The sequence below is a fragment of the Clarias gariepinus genome, chromosome 9, assembly GCF_024256425.1.
Source record: "Clarias gariepinus isolate MV-2021 ecotype Netherlands chromosome 9, CGAR_prim_01v2, whole genome shotgun sequence".
NCBI lineage: Eukaryota > Metazoa > Chordata > Actinopteri > Siluriformes > Clariidae > Clarias > Clarias gariepinus.
This window is the reverse complement of record NC_071108.1, coordinates 5,883,784-5,905,579: the sequence shown is the minus strand read 5'-3', so window position 1 is coordinate 5,905,579 and position 21,796 is coordinate 5,883,784. Positions and strand designations below refer to the sequence as shown.

Here is a 21,796-nt window from a genome sequence, read left to right as displayed (position 1 = left end):
ATTCAGATGATATTATTGTTGCCTCAATGCTAATACTTTAACTTCTTAGCAAGATCAGCCAGCTAAGCTGTTAAGAGCTTGAACATGAATACAGCGGTACCTCAGTATACAAATGTAATCCGTTCATATTGTGAAACGCATTTTCCCATAGAAAATAATGTAAATGCGGATAATTTGTTCCAGCCCCCCCAAAAAAATATTACTCAATTTATAAAATTTTAAATTAATATTAATTTTACTAATATTCAACACTATAAGCATATTTTAGCATAATTAAACAAAACATTAAGAAAAGGCATTTAAATTAGGTAAAATGTAAAAAAAAAAAAAAAAATAGACAATAAACGTCTCTACATTAATTTACCATTCCTCTTGGCTCCGGCTGCTTTAAAAACGGGCCTGAAAGTTGCTCCCTTTTCTTCTTGCTACCAGAAAACCACAAAGTAATAAGTACACTTGCTTCACTTGGCTTTGCACTGACGCAAACAAGTTTTAGACGGCTCCCGGACTTTACAGTTCATTCGCTCGCTTGCCGAAAATGCAATGTGAAAATTTCAGTCCTTTTGGTAAAAGATTCATGAGGTGGGGCGTTCGTATTCCGAGGTACCACTGTACAAAGAAGTTCGCTAAGATTCACCAGCAATTATAACTGAACTTATTCAATTTTACCTGCACAATTTATATGCAATATCTACCTAAGATGGCTTACTAGCAAAACTGGTTCTTAGTTACTTTTTTACAGTATTGTAGTTCGGCTATTGTTCGCTTTCTTCTGTTTCCAGTGAACAATAAAGAAAGACAAGTCATTCACTGGGTAAAAGCAAAGCAACTAAGGTTTACTGAAACTTCTGCAGAAGTCGGGCCTCATACAGCAAATAGTTACAGCATAGATAAAGGTGTCTTTCTCCCTCCGTTGTATCATATTATACTCAAACCCTTTAACAACAAATGGCATTAATTTGCATTGGCTAAATGAGTGTTAATTGGAAATTTAGCTAGCCACATAAGATAGAGTGGTGGCTTTAGGTTGTTGAGGATCCGGGTTCGAGTGGGAGGTCACGCTCGATACAACCCAGCCAATGAATGCAATGCCGGTCCCAAGCCCTGTTAGAAAAATAGGAGGGATATTATCTAATATTTTCATATCATATTATTAGTATACAGTGTGTGACTCAGTCTGAAAGCCTAGCTAAACAATTATTTTTATTTTTTATTTAATAAAATTTTTTCAAACACCATCTGTTTCAATTTTTGGACTTCGGAAGAAAAGAAAAACCAACTAGAGACAGGTGCAAGGTTTTGGTCTTTAGGGGTCAACAGGTAGACAGCACCATCTCACCCATTAAAGACTGATTTCTGGTGAAGAATAGCGATTTTACAGCCACTCAGGCATATACAAAGCCATTAGGAGATGACAGCAGGATATTTTTTTTGGTCTGGGTGACCTGAGCTTTCCTGGTAGTAGCAGTTAGTGAAACCTCTGAGCCCTTAATTTTTTTTTTTTTCTTCTCTTTAGATATTGGTTGGCGGGTTGGAGTACTCCCCTGGCACTCTCCACATCTACTCGGACAGCACGCTGACACTTCCCGCCATAATCGGCATCGGGGCAGGAGGAGGCGTCCTCCTCATAGCCATCATCGCTGTCCTCATCGCGTACAAGAGGAAGACGAGGGACGCGGATCGCACACTCAAACGCCTGCAGCTCCAGATGGACAACCTGGAATCCCGGGTAGCGTTGGAGTGCAAGGAAGGTGAGGTGAACTGCATCTCGATGGTAGTAGTTACAGTATGTAGTGACCGTACACACGCATGGTGAGGATCAGGTTAGTTTCAAAAAATGTAAGTTATGTTTTTGCACATATTTTTTAATATTATAAATTACTATCAACCAAGTGAATAGTATTCATGACTGTTTTGCCCAGACCTTATTAGCCGTATTTTCTTAAATGAGGTAACATTAGGGGAGAACATTTGATTGGCTTGCTTAAACCTACCAGCAAAAACAAATTAAAAAATATAAAAAGAAAATTAAAGAAAGACGAAGTTTTTTACCTGTCACTGGAAAACCCATTTTAATGTCTAAACGTGATTTACAAATGAATATTGTATAATACAGTAGGTGTACTTTAAGTTTTACTTCTTTTGTCATTTTTCTCAATTACGGACCTGTCTTAGTAACATGTTTTGTCAAATCGTGTAATCCTGCGAAATGATGGAGGTAATTATTCTTTACATAACGCTGATAATATATGTATAATCTCAAATCGGTTATTTGTATCGGCTCTTTTTTTTGCTGCTTATACTTTGATTTAAAATCGTCACCATGACAGTTTTTTTTTTTTTTCATATATATTCACATTTTGTCCTTAGACAGTCCTTAATTTGACAGCATTAAGAATAAAAAGAACAAAATGTCCAGGTTTCTAACGATCATATCTGTGGTAGTGATTTCAGATTCTTTTTTCTTTTCCTTTCCAGTCATTATACCTCTTAACTCCAAATTCCCGCAGTTGCTTCTGAATTAATTGTAGATCTGCAGAACTGTGGATAACTCGCTATCTGCTCGCTGGTGTGTGCATGGTTCAGGTAGTTACAGTATCACCCTCGCAGTGCCAAACTCTTAGGCTTAATAAGGAGTTAAAAGCTTCATAATTGGCCGCTAATGACTTAATGCGAAAGAAGAAGCCTGAACCTGTACTTTACAGTTGATCGCAGGAACTGCTTCGTTAAAGGCGCTGAGATTCTCGCTGTCTGATTCTCACTCCGCTCTCGCCTCGACGCCTTTCACCACTGTACAGCGATCATACTGTAAGTGCATTTGTGCGTGTTAGATGACGGCAGGTCTGAACTCGACGCAGGGTTTGACGCAAGCTTTACTGAGCGATCCAACTGGGTCGTGTCATAATGCAAGCTGGGTTTAGACTTTTAGCAAGTGCAGAAGTTTAGTCAGATTTATTCGGTTGTACTGGACTTCCTGGTGTACTACAGATTTTTCTATCGTGACGGTTTGTTAACTTTACCAATGTTTTTTGTCCTCCAGCTTTCGCCGAACTGCAAACGGACATTCAAGAACTGACCAATGACATGGATGGCGTGAAGATCCCGTTTCTGGAGTACCGTACCTACACCATGAGGGTGATGTTCCCTGGCATCGAGGAGCACCCAGTTCTAAAGGAGCTTGATGTGAGTGGGAGGGGGAAAAAAAAAAACTGTTCTCCGTAGTGCAGGTCTGTCTGTCTGTCTGTCTGTCTGTCTGTCCGTCCATCCCCAGGTGTCCTTTGACACTTAGATATGCAGTAAGGTGGTTGCAAGAACTCAGCCTCTTCCCGCCTTTGCTTAGTTTTTCTTTTAATCCTTCACCGGGAGGGAAAAAGAAGAGGATAAAAGCTCTAGGATGTGCTTTAAAAAGCTTCCCTAAGCTCCGGCGCTACCTCAGTAGTGTGTTTCAGAGCAAACATGCCGCTTTCCGCTTGCTTTTTAATTAAAACCCTCTGACACATGCCGAAAACTGGCAGCCATGCGAAGACCCCGTGGAATCGGCTCCTAGTGACGTGCCTTCCGAAAAAAAATCTATTTTGAAAATAGTCAGCAGGAAAAGAACGAGCCCTTTGACAGTGGCATTTTTAACTGCGCTTGACATTCTGCATTGGGGAAGCAGTCAAGTGAAAAAATAGCACATTCATTCATCCCATTGTTCTCCACCCTTTCATTCATTACATTTAGTCGTTATTCAGTCTTTGTTTCTCCCATTATTTTTTCCAGCCATCGATTTTTCACCCTTTTTCTCACTCCGCAGTCTCCAGCTAACGTGGAGAAGGCTTTGCGTCTCTTCAGCCAGCTGCTCCACAACAAGATGTTCCTCTTGATGTTCATCCACACCCTGGAGGCCCAGAGGTCTTTCTCCATGCGCGACCGGGGCAACGTGGCGTCACTTCTCATGGCGGCGCTGCAGGGTAGGATGGAGTACGCCACCGTGGTGCTCAAGCAGCTTCTGGCCGACCTCATCGAGAAGAACCTGGAGAACCGTAACCATCCAAAGCTGCTTCTGCGAAGGTAAGGCTCTCGTTTTGGAGCTTCACAATAGAATGAGGGCGGTGATCCCGAGGATATATATATATATATATATATATATATATATATATATTTTTTTTTTTTTTTTTTTTTTTCCCTGTGTTTCTACTTTCAAGCTTGTTTCAAAAGGCTGTGTATAAGAAGACTTCATGGTGCTAGATGGGGGTCTATAGAGTGTGTCCCTGCTGTGATGGCTTACTAAAGATAGATTCTGGGGGGAAAAGTAAAAAACAAAACAAAAAAAACTGATTTCCTTGGGCGTTAGAAGAAAAATAATCCTGGACTGAAATACCATGGGTTTATCATTCACACAATGTTTTCCAAAAATTGTAAAAAGCGAGCTAGTCTGATTTGCCTTACTTCAACATCCTAAAAAAATAAAAAAATACATAAAGACAAGCTGAATCATGAAGCCTATAATTAAGCAGAAAGGACTTGCTGAGGGTTAACATGCTGTGTCTGTCTTTTCCAGAACGGAATCCGTAGCCGAGAAAATGCTCACCAACTGGTTCACGTTCCTTCTGCATCGCTTCCTCAAGGTTTGCCAAATGTTCCTGCATAGATTTTCTTCCTTTCCTATCTCTAAATCTATTATTCATCTCTGAAGCTCGACAAACACACAGTACAGGCCTGAGATTTGCCATCACTTGGCCGGGAGTCCGATGTGCTTTCACACAGTGACTCGCTGCAGCGAGGATATGGTTCTGGCTCAGGCTTAGCCTCAGGAATGCCACCGTTTCTTCTCCATATCAAAACAATCCCTCGGCAGACCAGCTGGGCATTCTTCCAAACTCACCCCCCTTCAGGTGCTCCCCGAACCCCGGAACGAAATGTTCGCCTTAGCCGAAAGCTGCGGTCGAAGCGCTCAGACGAACCCCTGGTCAGGTCGCTAACATCAGGCCCGTCGTGTGTGTGAGTGCCGGGATAGAAATGCTCCTCGGAATGCCGTCGTGGCTGAATGCCAGGCGTAGATAAGTCTCATCAGGGCACATGTTAAAAGGGTTTTGGCCACCGCTCCGTCTTCTCCGAAGCTTGATTTCACATTTTAACCATGTAGCTACATATCCATGTTGTTATTCCGTTAATGCTAATTTCCTATAGATAATAGAAGTACTGTAGATTGATGTGTTTAAGCAGATATATACAGTAATTGTACTGTGCTCTTGGCAGACATTATGTTTGGGCAGCGTTCTTATTGGCATGATGTTTAAAAATGTGACTAATACACTTGTAACTGCTGTTAAATGAACGCGACAATTATTTATTTCTGTTATACAACAGCCATGTGTCAATAATTACATGATCTATTTTTAATCACAAGATGCTGCTTTTATCACTTATGTTTTGGCAACTACGTGGGCTGTACCGAAAGTAATGCAAAAGTCCAAAAAAAAAAAAAAGAGGGGGCAGAGCTTTCTTTTAATTAAGTAGAGGGAAAGACTTACTCTACTAGTACAGTATGTGCAAGTGAAATAAACGACCGGTGTCGATTAATAAGAAGGTTATGCTTCCAGTACTATATGGTTGTAAGAAACATTCATTTTTTATTTTTTTTATTTTTTTTTAAGACAAAAAAATGTGTGGCTTACTGAGAAAAGGGCAAGGTATGAACTCCTTTGCCCTGAAGACGCTCCCATGGCGGAAATCTTGATTACAGATCGCTGAAACTGAAGATTTCCATCAACGTTGAATAAGCAAAACTTCTCAGCATTAACAATTATACATTTTTCTTTGTTAAATTAATCAGATCGCATCGGTTTAATTCCGCAGAGCGAACACCAGACAGGTGCCTGGTTACTATAGAAACCGTGACGTACTGTATTAGAACCCGTGCATTAATTTAAACCTTTGACTTGAGTGAGTAACAGCCAAGACTACCGTCATTTCTGGTGTTTTGTAAAAACATTCAGCGCGTCCCGACCAACCAGAATCAAGAACTGCTCCTGAGGATTTAATCACACTTTGCTCTATTCATTGCCTTTGTCTGCCCGTCTCTTTTTCTCTCTCTCTCTCTCACTCTCTCTCTCTCTCGTTCGTTCGTTCGTTCGCTCGTTCGCACCCCCGCTCGGGGTCTGCATGCGCGTGTAGCCGTGTGAGCATCACAATGTCAGGCGGTAATTAATAATGTCAAGCTGATCTAGCCTAAGGACTAAATAACAGCCTTCCCTCAGTATCGCTGCTTAGTCATCAATAGCTTTTAAGTGGATAATTGGCGAGTTCTTCGCTCCTTGCAAATGCCATCTAAAAAGGAACGTGATCGGGCATCTCCAGTCTCTCGGTGCGCTGGTCTCTCAGTCTCAATCTCCTCCGCGCTTCCTTCCTCACTCTCCTATCTTGCATTTTCCATCTTCTGTATATATGGCCTTATCAATTTTTCTACCTGTAAATTGCACTGTTGTTGTTTTTTTTTATTACCCTGTCTGTAAATCATAAAATTAATGCATTTGAAAGGTTCGATGGCATTTAGTTTATTTTATAACGCCTTCCGAAAAGAAGACGGCACATTTGAGTGCTTTTTGATTGCGTTTCCGGAGGGTTGCTTGTGACAGATCACCCCTTAAGTTTATTCCTGCTTATTTTCACCTCTCTCTCTTTTTTTTTTTTCCCCATTTCCGCAGGAATGTGCAGGAGAGCCTCTCTTCATGCTGTACTGCGCCATTAAGCAGCAGATGGAGAAAGGGCCGATCGACGCCATCACCGGAGAGGCGCGCTACTCGCTCAGCGAGGACAAGCTCATCCGACAGCAGATCGACTACAAGCAGCTGGTCAGTGTGTGTGTGCCCTCAGTGTTTGTGTGTGTGTGTGTGTGCACATGCTGCTGCCTCCCATAAGGCCTCTCCCGTTTCCCATCAATGCAATCCCCAACCCCCCTACACACACACGCACACACACACACACCCCTGGCCGTTCTGCTGGGACCAGGTGTTTTGACGTTGGTTCAATACATGAACACACACCCAAGCGAATAGGGAGCAAATGATGTATCTTACAACTGCGCTTTAACGGATCGCCGGATCGATGGAAGTGTTTTCGAGCAGTGCCGTTTACTCCCATTAACATTCAGCCGGTGGAGTCTGAAGGTTAGCTTAAACCCGCTGTTATTCAGGGCTCGGCGCATGCTCCCTCCTGCACCGTTATGACAGATGAGTTACTAAGGTTTCAGCTCCTCGGCTGCCGCTGAAATATATATACCTCCCAGAGCGCCGACGCCCATCAGACTGGTGAGGACAGGCTGTGTGGTGAATGCAGGGAGGGCCAATGACCGAGAGAGTGCAAGAAGGACAGATCATGTGTGTATTTGTAGACTGCCATCAGAGCATTTTTTTTTTTTTTTTATATAAGAGATTAAATAATAATAATAGTAACAATAGCTACATTATGTGGGTCTGATGTCTGAAGAAAGGGAAGCGGTCTGACCCGCTCGCAGTAACAGGTTGGGGATGATGCAAAACACCATTTCTTCTTTTTCTCATCATATTACATTGATTTGCTGGATTGATTTTCTTGCGAATGCAGAACAACGGTTTTTATTACTGCAGTTTTGACACTAACTGCTATACGCCCAAAGATTTAGCTTGAGTCAACTTTTTTCATCAAACAATAGCTAGAAGATTGTCAAAATTATTCATTTGAATCATTAATGGCAAATATTCAACCATCTGAGTGCCAAACCATTATGACACCACTTACTTTAATTCATTATTTAAAAAAAAAAACAACAACAACTTGTATCTGCTTCTTGAATGCATGATTTCATCTTTAAGCGAACACAGTAAATTCCCCAGTGTTGACTTAACACCTAGTGTGTTGTATTAACACCCAGTAGTGTTTATCCGAGTTCAGCTGGACTCAAATAAACTCTGAAAGTGTTAGATTAACGCTGGGGATTTTATCGTGAACCTGGCAAACTGGTACAAATCTTAACCCCTTTCCAGAACTATCCAGAAATTATCGCCCCAAACAGCAATCATGGGGGTCCAAGCACTTTTCAAGAATGCTTCTAAAATTGCAATTACTGCCAGTTTGCTCAAGCCTTTGTTTAATTATACATGATAAACTGTTTAATTGTTTAATAATATTTTTCCATTATACACTTTCAGTTTGATTTTCAGTAAATGGTAAAACACTTGGGTTAGAAATCGTATACCAAAGATATGAGCTTTTGGGGATTTTCCAAATACAGTACACAGTGGTTAGTACCTCCCAAAACCGGTCAACCAGTGAACATGACGTGAGCAGATCTGATCAAGGGTCAGTGTGTGTGAGTAAAGGCTAGCCAATCTGGTCCGATTGGGCTGCATAGCCTTTGCTTGGTCAGAGAGCCCATGCTGACTCGTTGCACCACTACCACCAAAAGCACCTACGATGGGCACAGAAGAGTTTCCGAACTGGACCACCAGCTGGTCTGGTCACGTTAATCACATTTTCTTTTGTGGACATTTGGACGTGTGTGCAACATTTACCTGGGGAAAAGATGGGACCAGAGTGCACTATGGAGAACAAAGGCAAGCTGACAGGGAAGTGTAATGCCCTGGGGAACATTGAGTCCTTGCATTCATTTGCATTCATGTGGACTCCAACATGTACAATCTACTGTACCTTACAATTCTAGCAACAGTAGTGCCTTAAGCTAATGGACTTTTCAGCTGCAAAAATTGTTCGGGAATGGTTAGAGGATCCTAATCTGATCAAACACCTCTGGGATGTGCAAGTCCGATCCATGCAGGCTCCACTTACTGAACTTCAAGGACCTTCTGATCATGTCTTGGTGCCAGATACCACAGCACACCTTCAGAGGTCATGTGGAGTCCATGCATTGATGGGTCAGTGTTGTTTCTGTTCCACAAGCATATATTAGACAGGTTTTTTTTTTTTTTTTTTACTGTTATAACTGATCTGTATATGCTTAAAGTACTAGACCAGCTTTTTTAAGGGGTTAAATTACCTTTAGACTTACACTTCAAAAGCAAAGTGAGCAGCTCAACCTGCTCGAGCCATTAATGACACAACCTCAACGATTTATCATGCTGCCTATTAAAGAAGGCCAGACCTTTCCTCTGGCTCGATCTCCTTCCCAACAACCCTGCCAGGAAACGCTGCACTTAAACCATTACTGATTTATTTAAACACACATGACCTGCACCTTATAAAAATACTACAGGTAAAAACTCTTCACACGGAACCTTGAACATCTTTTCAAGAGATTCTGTTTAATGTAGAGAGAGTGAGAGAGAGAGAAAGAGAAGTCTGGTCGTCTCGGTTAAAGCTGTGGGAGATCAGTAAAGCGCTCAATGGTAGTCTATTCAGCGTGGATCAGCTTAGTGGAATCAATAGCCAGTGCAGTCATGCAGATGTCTTAGCACTTAGTCCTAAACATGTGCTCCTCGGGGGAGTGTCTGTAAAGGTCAGGATCCATAGAATGGCTGGTCTCGTATGAGTCTTATGAGTGGACTCAGCAACTCCGTGCGCTGTAATATTTATCAGGATAGAGCATGTTACCGTTAGGACTATTGGTTCGAACAAAATGGATTGGTATTGCACAAATGTAGCTTAGAGATGTTATTGGCTTTATAGACTGTTGCTAATTTCTATAGACACAAATCCATTAGGAACAAGAATATTCCGGTCTGTACTAAAAAACATTTTGTCCGTTTTCCGATTTTTATAATGTTTGTTTATTCTCAGTGAGTTTATTGGGTCATGAAGCTGGCGGAAATATTTGTTTATCCTTTTATTAAATTTTTGTGAACTAGACAAAGAATACTGAATCTCTATATTTCACAATGAATTTTTTTAAGAATATGCATTTCAAAATTAAAGGGCCAAACGTTTCCAAACTTCGATTGTCATCAGATATTACAAGGAGACCTACATGATCTGGCGGTAGAGTTTGTTCTAATTTACCATTAGAAACGACAAATCCGTAATTTTACGATATAATCTCAATACACTTTGTCCATCTGTTAACAAGCTTTCAAATCCCCTTAATAAAAAATGTTAATGGCTGAGCTGCGCACTATGAATGCACCGCTGTCTTCACTTCTTCATCAGAACTGAATCTTCGTCCTCGTAAGTTCTGCTTTCAGGCGACCAAACATGTGAAACTCCGATGGAACGAGATCAGGATTGTAGGGAGGACGCTTTAAGTTTTTGCAGACTGTCATCATGCAAGTCGTCATGCAAGATCACGACACCCTTGGATATAGCGATCCTCTGTGTTTAATCCGAAGTTTGGGCTTTTAACTCTTTAATAAGCATCTCACTGTGACGAGCACTGTTGATTGTCGAAGCTTTTTCCCCGATATTGATCCAATACTGGCCCTTGAGATGAGAATCCCAGAAAACGAAAAGGATTCATGAATTTTCCAGCTGATGGTTGATTTTTGAACTTCTTCTCAGTTGATGATTGAGGACGTTTCCGTTCCGTACTCTGATGTTGAATCCGTGTCTCGTCACCAGTTTTGATTTTCTTTCACCTTCCTTTAAGTTTCAGTCCAGATGTCATTAGCAGATATCCGAACGCTCCTGTAACACGTTCACACCTGCACAGCAGTGACTGAGGAGACGGTAGCCTTGAACGGAAAGTACTGATGAGAAGGTGCAGCCAAGAGAAGCTTTGGTATACCTAGAGTGTGGATAATTTTCGGCTCCCCCTCCTTAGTGTTAATAAGCAGAATAGTAAAATGAATCAACAGCACACGGGTAGAAATGATAAGCAGGGACAAACTGGCGACCCAGAGGACAGCTAGGACTGTTATAATTCTTCACTAATGATCAGTAAGAGATGGAGACTGCAGATGTAAGAGCAAGTCACCGCTGCCAGCCGCATTGTTCTAATGACCCGATTAACACCGCACCCAGGGCCTTCGGATGAATTTAAATGCACCGGGAGCACCGTGTCAACACCCTGCCTGTGTTCAGTAAATATATCAAGGTGTTTGGCAGTCGCGATCAGCGGCAACATCCTTAATGAAATTTGGCCTGAGGTACTGGAGACAAGGGAGAGGGAGAGAGAGAGGTAATAAGGCATTGTGTGAAATGGACTGTGATGTAAGGTGGCATTTTGTTGTTGCTCTTGTACCACACGCAATCGTTTAGTTTTTAATGCTGTTTACGGTTACAATTAATGTAGTGTAAAGTTCATAAAATAAAATAAAAAGCCTCACTGTTCTCATCCCCAGTGTAATTTTTTTCCCTTCTCTCGAAGCTCATAAGACAAAGAGTGTACAGCTTGTCTCGTTTACCAAGAAACTGAATAGCACTCGAGTATTCCCACAGCGGAAGTGTGAGTGGTGTTCAAGTCAAACCGGGACTTTTGATGGAATTTCTTGTGAATAAAGGCATAAAGGTGATTTGATATTTACAGAAAACTTCCAGCACAGTTGCTTGAAGACCCCTCGTACCTGGCACTGACAGAGACTCTAACCAGGCTTAGAGATGTCCGGAGATGTCCACATTGTCAAACTGGAACAGGTTTAAGGCTCCAGCGAAGGGAAAACGCTTGGCAATATAGTGTACATTAATTTAAAGACAAAAAGATTTGCATTTAGCCACTAATGTGTTCTTGAAGCAGTGGGGAAAAGAGATCCCAAAAATCCTCTTTTGCTCATATCTTCGTGCTTGGATTAAACTTCACTACACTTTGTAAGTCACCTTGAACGAAGCACCTGCCAGATACATCATGATGATAAAAAAGAGAAAAGTGTTTGACTTCAATCACTCGGTGGCTTCCTGACTTTTTCACATCTCCGTTTCACCTACAGTGTGTAATCTACACATTCTTATTTGTAACTCTCTGTTCTCACGTGCTCATTTCTGTTTTCGCGCCTAATCGATGTATCATGAATGTTTTTCTAAAAGACCTTGAATGCGCTGCGCCTCGGACGCCGAGTATTCAGCGGGTAATGTTTATACCGACATGCTGATCAATCCCACTGAAATAGAGTGTGGATTGATCTGTTTGGGCCAGGATAAATCTGTCATGATGTTCACCTTTGGGCAGATATCTTTATTCAGAGGTGAGCTCTTGTTGTAATGCTGGTTAGGACGAATGCATTTAGCTCGCACGTTTTTCATGAAAAAAAATTTTTAATGCTTTTTTTTCCCCCTAATATTATTTTGCATTCTGGCTAACGTTCCGATCTATGCCTCCGTCAATTGTTGTCCTTTTCCGCAGACGCTGATGTGTATCCCTCCGGAGGGAGACGCCGGTACGGAGGTCCCGGTGAAGGTGCTGAACTGTGACACAGTAACTCAGGTGAAAGATAAGCTCCTGGACGCGGTGTATAAAGGGATCCCGTACTCGCAGAGACCACAAGCTGATGACATGGACCTCGGTACGAACACAACCCCATCTCGTAAACGGGCTTCTTTTAAACCAACATACAATATTCAAGACCATTAGCAGCACCAGCTTACAGCGTACAGCAGGAATTTGTCTGCTTTGTGTAAACAGTGAAGAAGAAAAAAAACTCTCCTGCCTCATTAATTATTGCAGAATATGATTATTTTATGATTATATCCAGCTGTGAAAATGTTATCCTTCTGCATACAAATACGAAATACAGTACATACATACATATCTAGGTGCATTTACAGTATACAGTATACTGATCTGGTCGAAATCATTTTATCTTGTAATGTAAGAATGTACAGTAACCGTGGCAACAAGTATAAATCACAATAGTTGTGAACTTCCACTTCGCTATCATTTTAGCTATGAGTTTAATTGGACAGAAAGGGATTATTAACGAGCCGTAATGCAGAAGATGTTAAGTGAAAGCGAGAAGAGCAAAGCGAACATACCACCTACCGAGATGTAACCATAACAACAATCCCATAATGGTAGCTTATTGATCTGTGGAGGTGTTGGAGTAGAAGGTTAGCCAAACATTTTAGTCATTTTTGTTTGCTATTTTCATATCGTTTGCTTATGATAAAAATAAAAAAAAAGAGACAAGTTTCGCTTAATCATATAAGCTTGATTCCACCCACTCAAGGGTCTCGATGTCAGAGAACAGATTTGGCAGAGAAAACGCAATCTTTGCGTCTGTTTATTTTTGGACGTTAGGACACTTGGCACTTTGGCTGCTCGTACAAGGATATAACTGATGCTAATAAGATCCTCTCTTTAACGCGGATAAACCGCGGGCACTTAGCTTTCCGTGATCGCGTTCCGTGACCCTCATTTTTGCTTCGTTTCGTTAGAATGGAGACAGGGCCGACTCACCAGAATCATCCTCCAAGACGAAGACGTCACCACCAAGATCGAGAGCGACTGGAAGCGACTCAACACGCTGGCGCATTACCAGGTTGGACAACTCTGAGCCTCAGACAAACATGTGACAGATACAGATGTCTCTTGTATTAGTTACTGACTATCGTCTGTTTTATTTTTTCTACCGCCTCCCCCCCCCCTTCCCGTCTTTTGTGCAGGTGACAGATGGCTCAGTGGTGGCTCTGGTTCAGAAGCAAGTGTCTGCGTACAACATCGCCAACTCATTCACATTTACGCGCTCGCTCAGTCGATACGGTACGCTCGCTCTCTCTCTTTTTCTCTCGCTCCTTTTCTCTCATCAACCTCCAGCCTGACAGATCCTTGTCTTCTTCTCCTTTTACCCATCATATGCTATCTTGGCAAGAAATTGCCTCTTTTCACTGGTCCAGCTCCAACTCTATTGATCTAAATTCTTGAGAAAACAGCACTGTGCTTCTACGGTTGGTCTGACAAGGTCAAGTCATTCTTCTTAAAGTTCTGCTCAGTGTCCTGTTACTGCTTTTATTTATATATATATATATATATATATATATATATATATATATATATCTCACTGTTGAGTTTTATTCCCTCAGTCCCAGAAAGACTATTGAGCCAAAGAGAGGCACAAAGACCTGATGATATTATCACTTTAAAAAAAATGCCTCCTGGTAGCTACTAAAGCACCTGTTGGACAGAAACAGTTAAACCGCTTTACTATAAAAGAGACGGAGAGATTGTTTTGTGTTGAATAATTTGTTGCTATTTTAATATAATATATGAAAAGGATAATCACTGAACTTGGATAAAGGACGGTGACTCCAGACAGTACTGAAGGGTACGTTGTGTACCAGGGAGAGATCCGCTATTATCTGAATTTTTTTTTTGTGTGCAATTCTGGTACAGAGAGCTTGCTCAGGACTTCGAGTAGTCCGGACAGCCTGCGCTCTCGAGCACCGATGATCACCCCCGACCAGGAGACCGGCACCAAACTGTGGCACCTGGTGAAAAACCATGAACACGCGGACCAGCGTGAAGGAGACCGCAGCAGCAAGATGGTGTCCGAGATTTACCTCACACGCCTTCTGGCAACAAAGGTATTCACACAGGGGTTAAATCAGAAACTTTGTGTTGTATCTGTGGTGGAATTACCTCATAGGCCAATTCATACTGTAGGTAAATAAGCACTGTCCCATTTGTCCATACATGCGTACATACTGTAGGTGCATGTACAACAAATTGTTTATAATCATTCTATCCATCCAACATCCATCCTTCAGTATCGGTCAAGCCATTCAATTTGTCCCCACACACATATTGTACATACATATATCAAATTTTTACTTTCAGTCATCAATCTATCCATTTACCACCATACCCATTTATTCATCCTCCTCATCAACCATTCATATAATCATACAGACATCAATCTGTTCAACCCTTCCAACTGTTAACCCAAAACATAAACCCATCATGTATCCATTCATACATGCTTACTATCATATGACTTTCTATCCATCCATCCATCCATCAATCCATGTCTCTATCCATCCAATCAACCAAGCATCTATCCAGATCTCCACCTACAGTATTCATTACTTCCCCCATATCCATCCATTTATTCAAGTATTCTTCTATCCATGTGTCTATCTATTCAACAAGACCACTATGGACTTCATCACCATATCACGTTTGAGCAAGTTCACTCCCAATAAACTTAGTTAACCAGGTTTACCTGTAAGTAAACTTGGCCTGATTTCCTCCTGAGCGAATCACAAATCAGCTTCAAGATTAAGAGCATATAAAGGGTTATAACTCTGTGCACCGAGCAGCATTATTTATGGTATATACTGTAGGCAGTATTCAGTGCGTGATGCTGAACTAAGCTGCATTATATGTGAATAATGTGTCCTCCTCAAGGCACTCAGCAGGCGTAACCGAGAAGCCGCACTGGGAGCAACGATAACACCCTCATGATGCCTGATATCCTGATCAGAAAATACTGTGCATCTTGAGTGGAACATAAAAGTCTAACCCTGTGTTGTGTTTGCTCCATGGTCAGGGCACGCTGCAGAAGTTTGTGGATGATTTGTTCGAGACGGTGTTCAGTACGGCTCACCGCGGCAGCGCCCTCCCTCTGGCCATCAAGTACATGTTCGACTTTCTGGATGAGCAGGCGGACAAGAGACAGATCAGTGACCCAGATGTGCGTCACACCTGGAAGAGCAACTGGTCAGCCACCACACACTTGCACACTTCCAGATGAATTTTAAGGCTCATCTCTGTGCCATGTAAATATTCTCTTACGTATATATAAACGCTTGTGGTTTTTTTTTTCTCTCTTTTTATTCTCTCCCTTAGCTTGCCTTTACGGTTCTGGGTGAACGTGATCAAGAATCCACAGTTTGTCTTTGACATCCATAAGAGCAGCATTACGGATGCGTGTTTGTCAGTGGTGGCCCAGACCTTCATGGATTCGTGCTCAACGTCAGAACACCGTCTAGGAAAAGACTCGCCGTCTAATAAGCTGCTTTACGCTAAAGACATCCCCAATTACAAGAGCTGGGTGGAGAGGTACGAGGCTCAGTGTTGATTGTGATCCAGACTCTCAATGTGCTCAAATGTACTCTCTGCTTCAACAACAAACATTTGCTTTGCTTTGTTTGAATTGTTCGGTCCCAGAGTTACGTTTCTCACCCATCTGCATAAAGGGTGAATTACTTGGTTAGATTTTGGCTGAGAACTAAATTTAAAGCGATGACATGGGGTGTTCAAGTCAAACCAGGACTCGTGAAGCCACATTTCCCTGTACAGTCCTGTCCTTTCTCAAAACCATTTCCACATGTTTGTGCCATTAAACGTGTTCCTGGGAGGCCAGGGTTTCAGACGTGAAGCAGGCAAGTCCGGTCATGGCTCAGGCATCCTGAGAAAACGTTCTACCTTGATGCTGTCCAAGCGCTAGTGAAACGCAGGGATAAGTGCGTTAGTCTAGAGAAATTAAGAGACATAACTGGTATTCTGTGCGAGCAAAAGTCCCAGTTTGATTTGAACGCATGTCATGCTACTTTTTTTTCAAATCTGTCACATTCTTTTGGGTTTTTTATTAGATAGTCGCAGTACAAAGCGAACATCTCAACTAGATTTCAAGTCCGTGTGTTATGATGTTTAATTGATGGATTTCGCTTAATTCTTACTGTATGATGTCATAGTGGAGAAAAACACTATTAGACACCTAACATACAGTATTTTGAATGTTGGGCTATATTTGTGTACATTTTATTGGACAGAATGTTAATGCAAGTACACCTCCTAAGATGAATGATGGCACAGTGCAGAAGCTGTTTTTTTTTTTTTTTTTTTTTTTTATTTTAACAGATGTTTTTGAAAAGTTTATATTTACTTAAGCCTTAGCTGTCTTTCTATGAAAAACCATATTTGTTTAACAAACACATAAACATATCAGAGACTGGGTGTGAGCGTGTCCATGACTTTTTAAAATGCTAGAACTGTCATTTGTGCATGAAATAAACAGAAAAGAGGGACATAACTGACGCAGGTCCGTTTTCAGAACATCTTGTAGTGAAAAATGCTGAAATGATTTTTGCTCGGCCACCACATACTGCACATCCTTTGATGACCAAACATACCACTGCTTATTGTTATGAAATGAAAGTTGTTCCTTTGTAGACCCGCTCACAATCAGCGGGGGCAATGAGGTTGTGTTTGATTTTGGCATGCTGGCAAATTCTCATTGATTACTTGGGATAAACAGATGATTGATCGTGTGTGTGTGTGTGTGTGTGCGCGCGCGCCTGTGTATGTGCATGTTTCCAGGTACTACAGAGACATTAGCAAGATGCCGAGCATCAGCGATCAAGACATGGACGCCTATCTGGTGGAGCAGTCCCGTCTCCATGGCAGCGAGTTCAACACACTGAGCGCGCTCAATGAGCTCTATTTTTACATCAACAAGTACAAAGAGGAGGTGCGTTCAGCTCGCACTGCTCCCCCAGGATCCATTCACACCCATTTCACACTGATCCCAGACCTGCTTTCTTCCCTTTCACCGTTGACGCCTTTAATTCTCTTGGAAATTTCGGATGTTTATTTTCCTTTACACGATTATGAACACTTATAGCAGCTTTTATTCCTGTGTATAAATATAACAGAGTGATTGAGTCATGTGATCTGTGAATGAGAAGGCGTGGCTAGATACTGTGCTAGGCTTCTGTCATATACTGAGGTCTGCTTTCTGTTTGTTTTATCCATCCATACCATCTGTCTTTTCATCCCTCAGTCATCTTATCTGTTCATCTCTCAAAGGATTCCTGCACTCATCCGTCCAGCCATCTATCTGTCCTTCACATATTTCTTCTTAGATAACAAAACAGTCCATCCCTCAAATATTTTAGTCAGTTTTTTTTAAACGTTCCTTAGTAAGCCAATCCATTCCTCCCTTAAACAGTCAGAACATCCAATCCTCTGTCCATCCATCCATCCATCCTTCAGGTTTAGTCTGTCTTTCAATCAGTTGTTTAAAGTTATTCTATTTACCCATTTCTCAAATATTTAGACAGTTTATCCATAAATTTATCTATAGTCAGCTTACCCATCCATCCTTCAAACAGTAAGTTATTACGTTCATCCTTCAAATAGTCAGAACATCCTTCCATCTGTCCATCAACCTGTCAATCACTCAAAGTATTAGTGAGTGATTTTTTTCTATTCTGATATTTGGTTTACCCATCCAAACATTCTTCATCCACCTGATCCACCCCTTAGTCACCATTCCATCTATCTATCCATCTATCCATCTATCCATCTATCCATCTATCCATCTATCTATCTATCTATCTATCTATCTATCCATCCATCTATCCATCTATCTATCTATCACCTTTTTCTGCACATCACCCTGCTGGCCCATGGCTATATATCCTGTAAGGCTTCTTGTGTATTATATGGGATTAATAGCCTGTGACTTAGTTTATTCACGGCGCGTGCATTCATTTATCTGTCCACTTATCAGTGCGTCCAACCAGCATTTTATCTATTTATCGATTCCTCCATCTATTAAATATTGAGTTGATACATAATTAATTGTAGATCTTTTAGATAACAGAAACCAATGTTCAGATAAATCAGTGTGTGTTTGCAGTCATTTATATATAAACCAATAGTATAAAAAAAAAACACTCAACACAATCGTTAATGTGGTTAAGGTTAATTTCGAGGGATCTTTTAAAAGGTTTTTTTCTTAAAAAAGCAGGTGGATTATGGTTTATGTTTTTGTCCAGATTGCTTAAGAAAAAAAATCCATGAATTGCAAATTCCATTTCAGTAAAATTGGGTCCATTTTGATGTGCATGTCTTATGAGATCATGCTTCATATTCATCCTTCCATTCAGCCTTTTCAAACGGTCCGTGACAAGAAAGCTGACTACAGAATATTGAATTAGAACATGTGTGTGTGTGTGTGTCTATCAGCTAATGGCCTCTTTTTTGCTCTCTCATCGTGCAGATCTTGACGGCACTGGACAGAGACGGGTACTGCCGCAAACACAAACTGAGACACAAACTGGAACAAGCCATTAACCTGATGTCTGGCAGCAGCTGATGGAGCAGGAGGAGAGGAAAACAAGAGGAGGAAAGAAGAAGAGGAGGGAGGGAATGGATGAAGAGGGAAGGGGGTTGGCTGGAAGGCTCTGAGGAACTGACCGACACTGAAACGTCCATAACTTCGTGATGGGAAGAGGAGAGACTAAACACACTGGACAATCAACACTCAAGCAAACACAGCACATGGACGTCCAATATTTCACTGTTTCCCCTGGACCAGAACCTGCACAGCCGAACTCCGCCACTGTCCTCTCCGTATTCTCTCTCTATCTCTTGTCCCACTATCTGTTCGTCACGAGAGTCAATTCACAATTTTTCCTCGATTCTCCCTTTTGGGTTCTGTCTTTCTGTTTCTCCCTCTTTATATCTCTCTTTCTCTCTCTCTCTCTCTCTCTCTCTCTCTCTCTTTGTCTCATGCAAAGGCAAACTGCCAAAAAAAAAAAAGAAAAGCAAAGAAAAAAAAACTTTTGGAATCGGACAACTGTGGATCACTAAGATACATTCCAATGGGAAAAGGCGACACGTGCCATTGCTGTGGAAGACACACTGAATTGTAAAGCCAGTGCCATGAAGAGGGAATTAAGAAGCTGAAAGCAAAACGATGCAATTTGAAACAGTGACATTTGTAAGCTCGGAGAGAGGCCCAACGAGGTCCGAGGGAACATAAAAATTCAGTGACAGCCCTCCGTTCTTAAAATGTGAGAAAAGTGGGCATGGAATACAGGAATCCAATTCACGTCTCAAACAAAAAAGATAGAAAATATCGCCATGGACCGACAAAAAGCGCCTTTTCCGTCATTCTTTTCCTCGTCTCTCGGGACCCTGGGGCCAAACGGACCTGAGCAGTGCGAATCAGCGTCCCTCAGAGCTTGCCTTTCTGTAACGTCCGGACTTATCCCCGAACCCCGACTCAAGCGTGGCCTCGAGCTGGCCATTTCTGCCCTAATGGGGTTTCTTCTCTTGATATTGTAACCCCAGACCCCTTTTCTGCCTACCCCACCCAAACCACCCACCCCCACCCAATCCTTGTTTCCTTCACATTCTTTTTGTATTATACCACTGTGTTACTGTGAGGGTTAGAGAGATTTAACTCAGATCTGTGATCCTTCCCTGAAGGGAACGGGTTCCGAGTGTTGTACTTTGATAACAGGCATCCTGACGTAATAGATCCGTCCGTCCAAGAGCAATAAGTCGAGTTTAAAACGGAAGCCATGAGCCGAAATTTCAGCGTCCTATTCCGAACCACGAAATTCCCATTGTGCGAGAACCTTTTAGCTTTTCCGTTATGTTACCGTTTTTTGAAAATCGAAGGTATATATTGTGTAAGCGTACACCAAGCACAACAAGGCAAAACTGTCACACTGATGATCTTTGATTCGTCATATCTGTTTTTGGATTTGGAAAAGCGTTAAAGGTTCAGCTATAGATCACTTCGAGTCTTGGATATTAGTCCTCGCTGGTTTTTGTTGTTGTTGTTGGTTTTTTTTTTGTTTTTATTTCACAGCTCCTTAGTTTGCCCCATTAAAAAACGTCTCGCTAATCAAAACGTTGTGCGTCTGTACTCTGCAAAGGACACGGCCTTAACACATCCGTCCTCTTTCGTTTTCATAAGGTACTCTGGGAAGGAGTCGAAACAAAGACGCAGCGAAGATAAACAGAAAATATCACCACTTTTTTTTTCCTTTCTATCTACATGATTCTGAGTTCTGCCTTTTTAACGCTGTATTTATTATGCTTTCTAATTTATTGTGTTATTTATTATTCTCCAACGCAAGAATGTACGATATGCTATTTGATGTACAGTATTAGTGACCGCGCATATCGTTACCTCCGTTTTGCCAACATACACACTTAACTTGGTGTCCATGAAGATTTATGCAGCTTTTCATACAGTTATGTTCATTATGATTTGTACATTTTAAAGGTCAAGCAAAGGTCAAAGTAATCCAAGCAGACTAGAAAGGGTTGGGGGGGGGACAAAGACAAAACAAAGCAAAAGTCAGTTGGGATTTGGAGTGTACAAGGTTGTCCTTGGATGTAGCCAGACTTATTAATTATGCTTTCAGTTAGACTGTAAATGCACAAGGACATTTGGGTAATAAATCCAGAAATAAATGTGCTTCAGTGGCCTTTAGCACAAATGAAACCCTTAAAAAAAAAAACATTGAATAAATTCTTTAAAATTTCCCGTTTCTGAATCCTTTGCAGTGGAGTTATTAATTCCTTAGGAACATATTGATTTGACATCATTTCAGTGATCCGTTACATACAACAACCGATCAAAACATTAAACTCAAATGCATTTCCGTCCAGTCTTATTTCCGTTTCGTGATGAAATGAGTCTGGCCAACGTTTTTCATGAAACTGGGTTAGCTAAAGCGATTTCGAACCACTTTAAAGCTTCACGCTGTCGGTTGAGGAGTTCGTACCAGAATTTGGGGCTCATTAGCATTTAAAAAGCAGCCGCTGTGATAATTAAGTCATATCCTTTTGATCATTTGTTGTTGTTTTATTTCGTGGGGCGGAAGGGAGAGGAGGAGGAGGAGAAAGCGGGGCCCGGCTCGTGTGGAATCTGGGTCTGTTGCAACAGGAGACGCGGCGACTATAGCGTGCTCGAGTGAGGAAGGTGCCAGGTCAGCAGAGAAACCACTCAGTAAAATGAAAACCAATCATAAATCTACACCAAAAAAAAAAATTATATAGAAATGAATATATCTATACATCAAGATCAGTTTGATTGACCACATCTCAAGGTTTACATCCGAATTCCTGAACTGTGAGTAAAAAGCCAAACGTACTGTCGGGAAGGGCCTCCTTCTCCGCATACGCACTGCCTGTACGACTAACGGC

At 41.5% G+C, this 21,796-nt stretch overlaps 1 protein-coding gene across 1 annotated transcript in view; it reads left to right on the top strand.

Moving 5' to 3' along the window:
* Positions 1–20,429, top strand: part of plxna3 (plexin A3) — a 197,361-nt gene extending 176,932 nt beyond the window's left edge. The window contains exons 20-32 of the mRNA XM_053503619.1: positions 1,517–1,751; positions 3,041–3,183; positions 3,797–4,053; positions 4,544–4,610; positions 6,690–6,836; positions 12,248–12,407; positions 13,279–13,382; positions 13,507–13,603; positions 14,234–14,424; positions 15,390–15,559; positions 15,689–15,901; positions 17,162–17,312; positions 18,849–20,429. Of these exons, the coding sequence (XP_053359594.1) occupies positions 1,517–1,751; positions 3,041–3,183; positions 3,797–4,053; positions 4,544–4,610; positions 6,690–6,836; positions 12,248–12,407; positions 13,279–13,382; positions 13,507–13,603; positions 14,234–14,424; positions 15,390–15,559; positions 15,689–15,901; positions 17,162–17,312; positions 18,849–18,944 (2,031 nt within the window). The 3' untranslated portion in view covers positions 18,945–20,429. The remainder of the gene's footprint in view (positions 1–1,516; positions 1,752–3,040; positions 3,184–3,796; positions 4,054–4,543; positions 4,611–6,689; positions 6,837–12,247; positions 12,408–13,278; positions 13,383–13,506; positions 13,604–14,233; positions 14,425–15,389; positions 15,560–15,688; positions 15,902–17,161; positions 17,313–18,848) is intronic.
* The last annotated feature ends 1,367 nt before the right edge of the window (positions 20,430–21,796 follow it).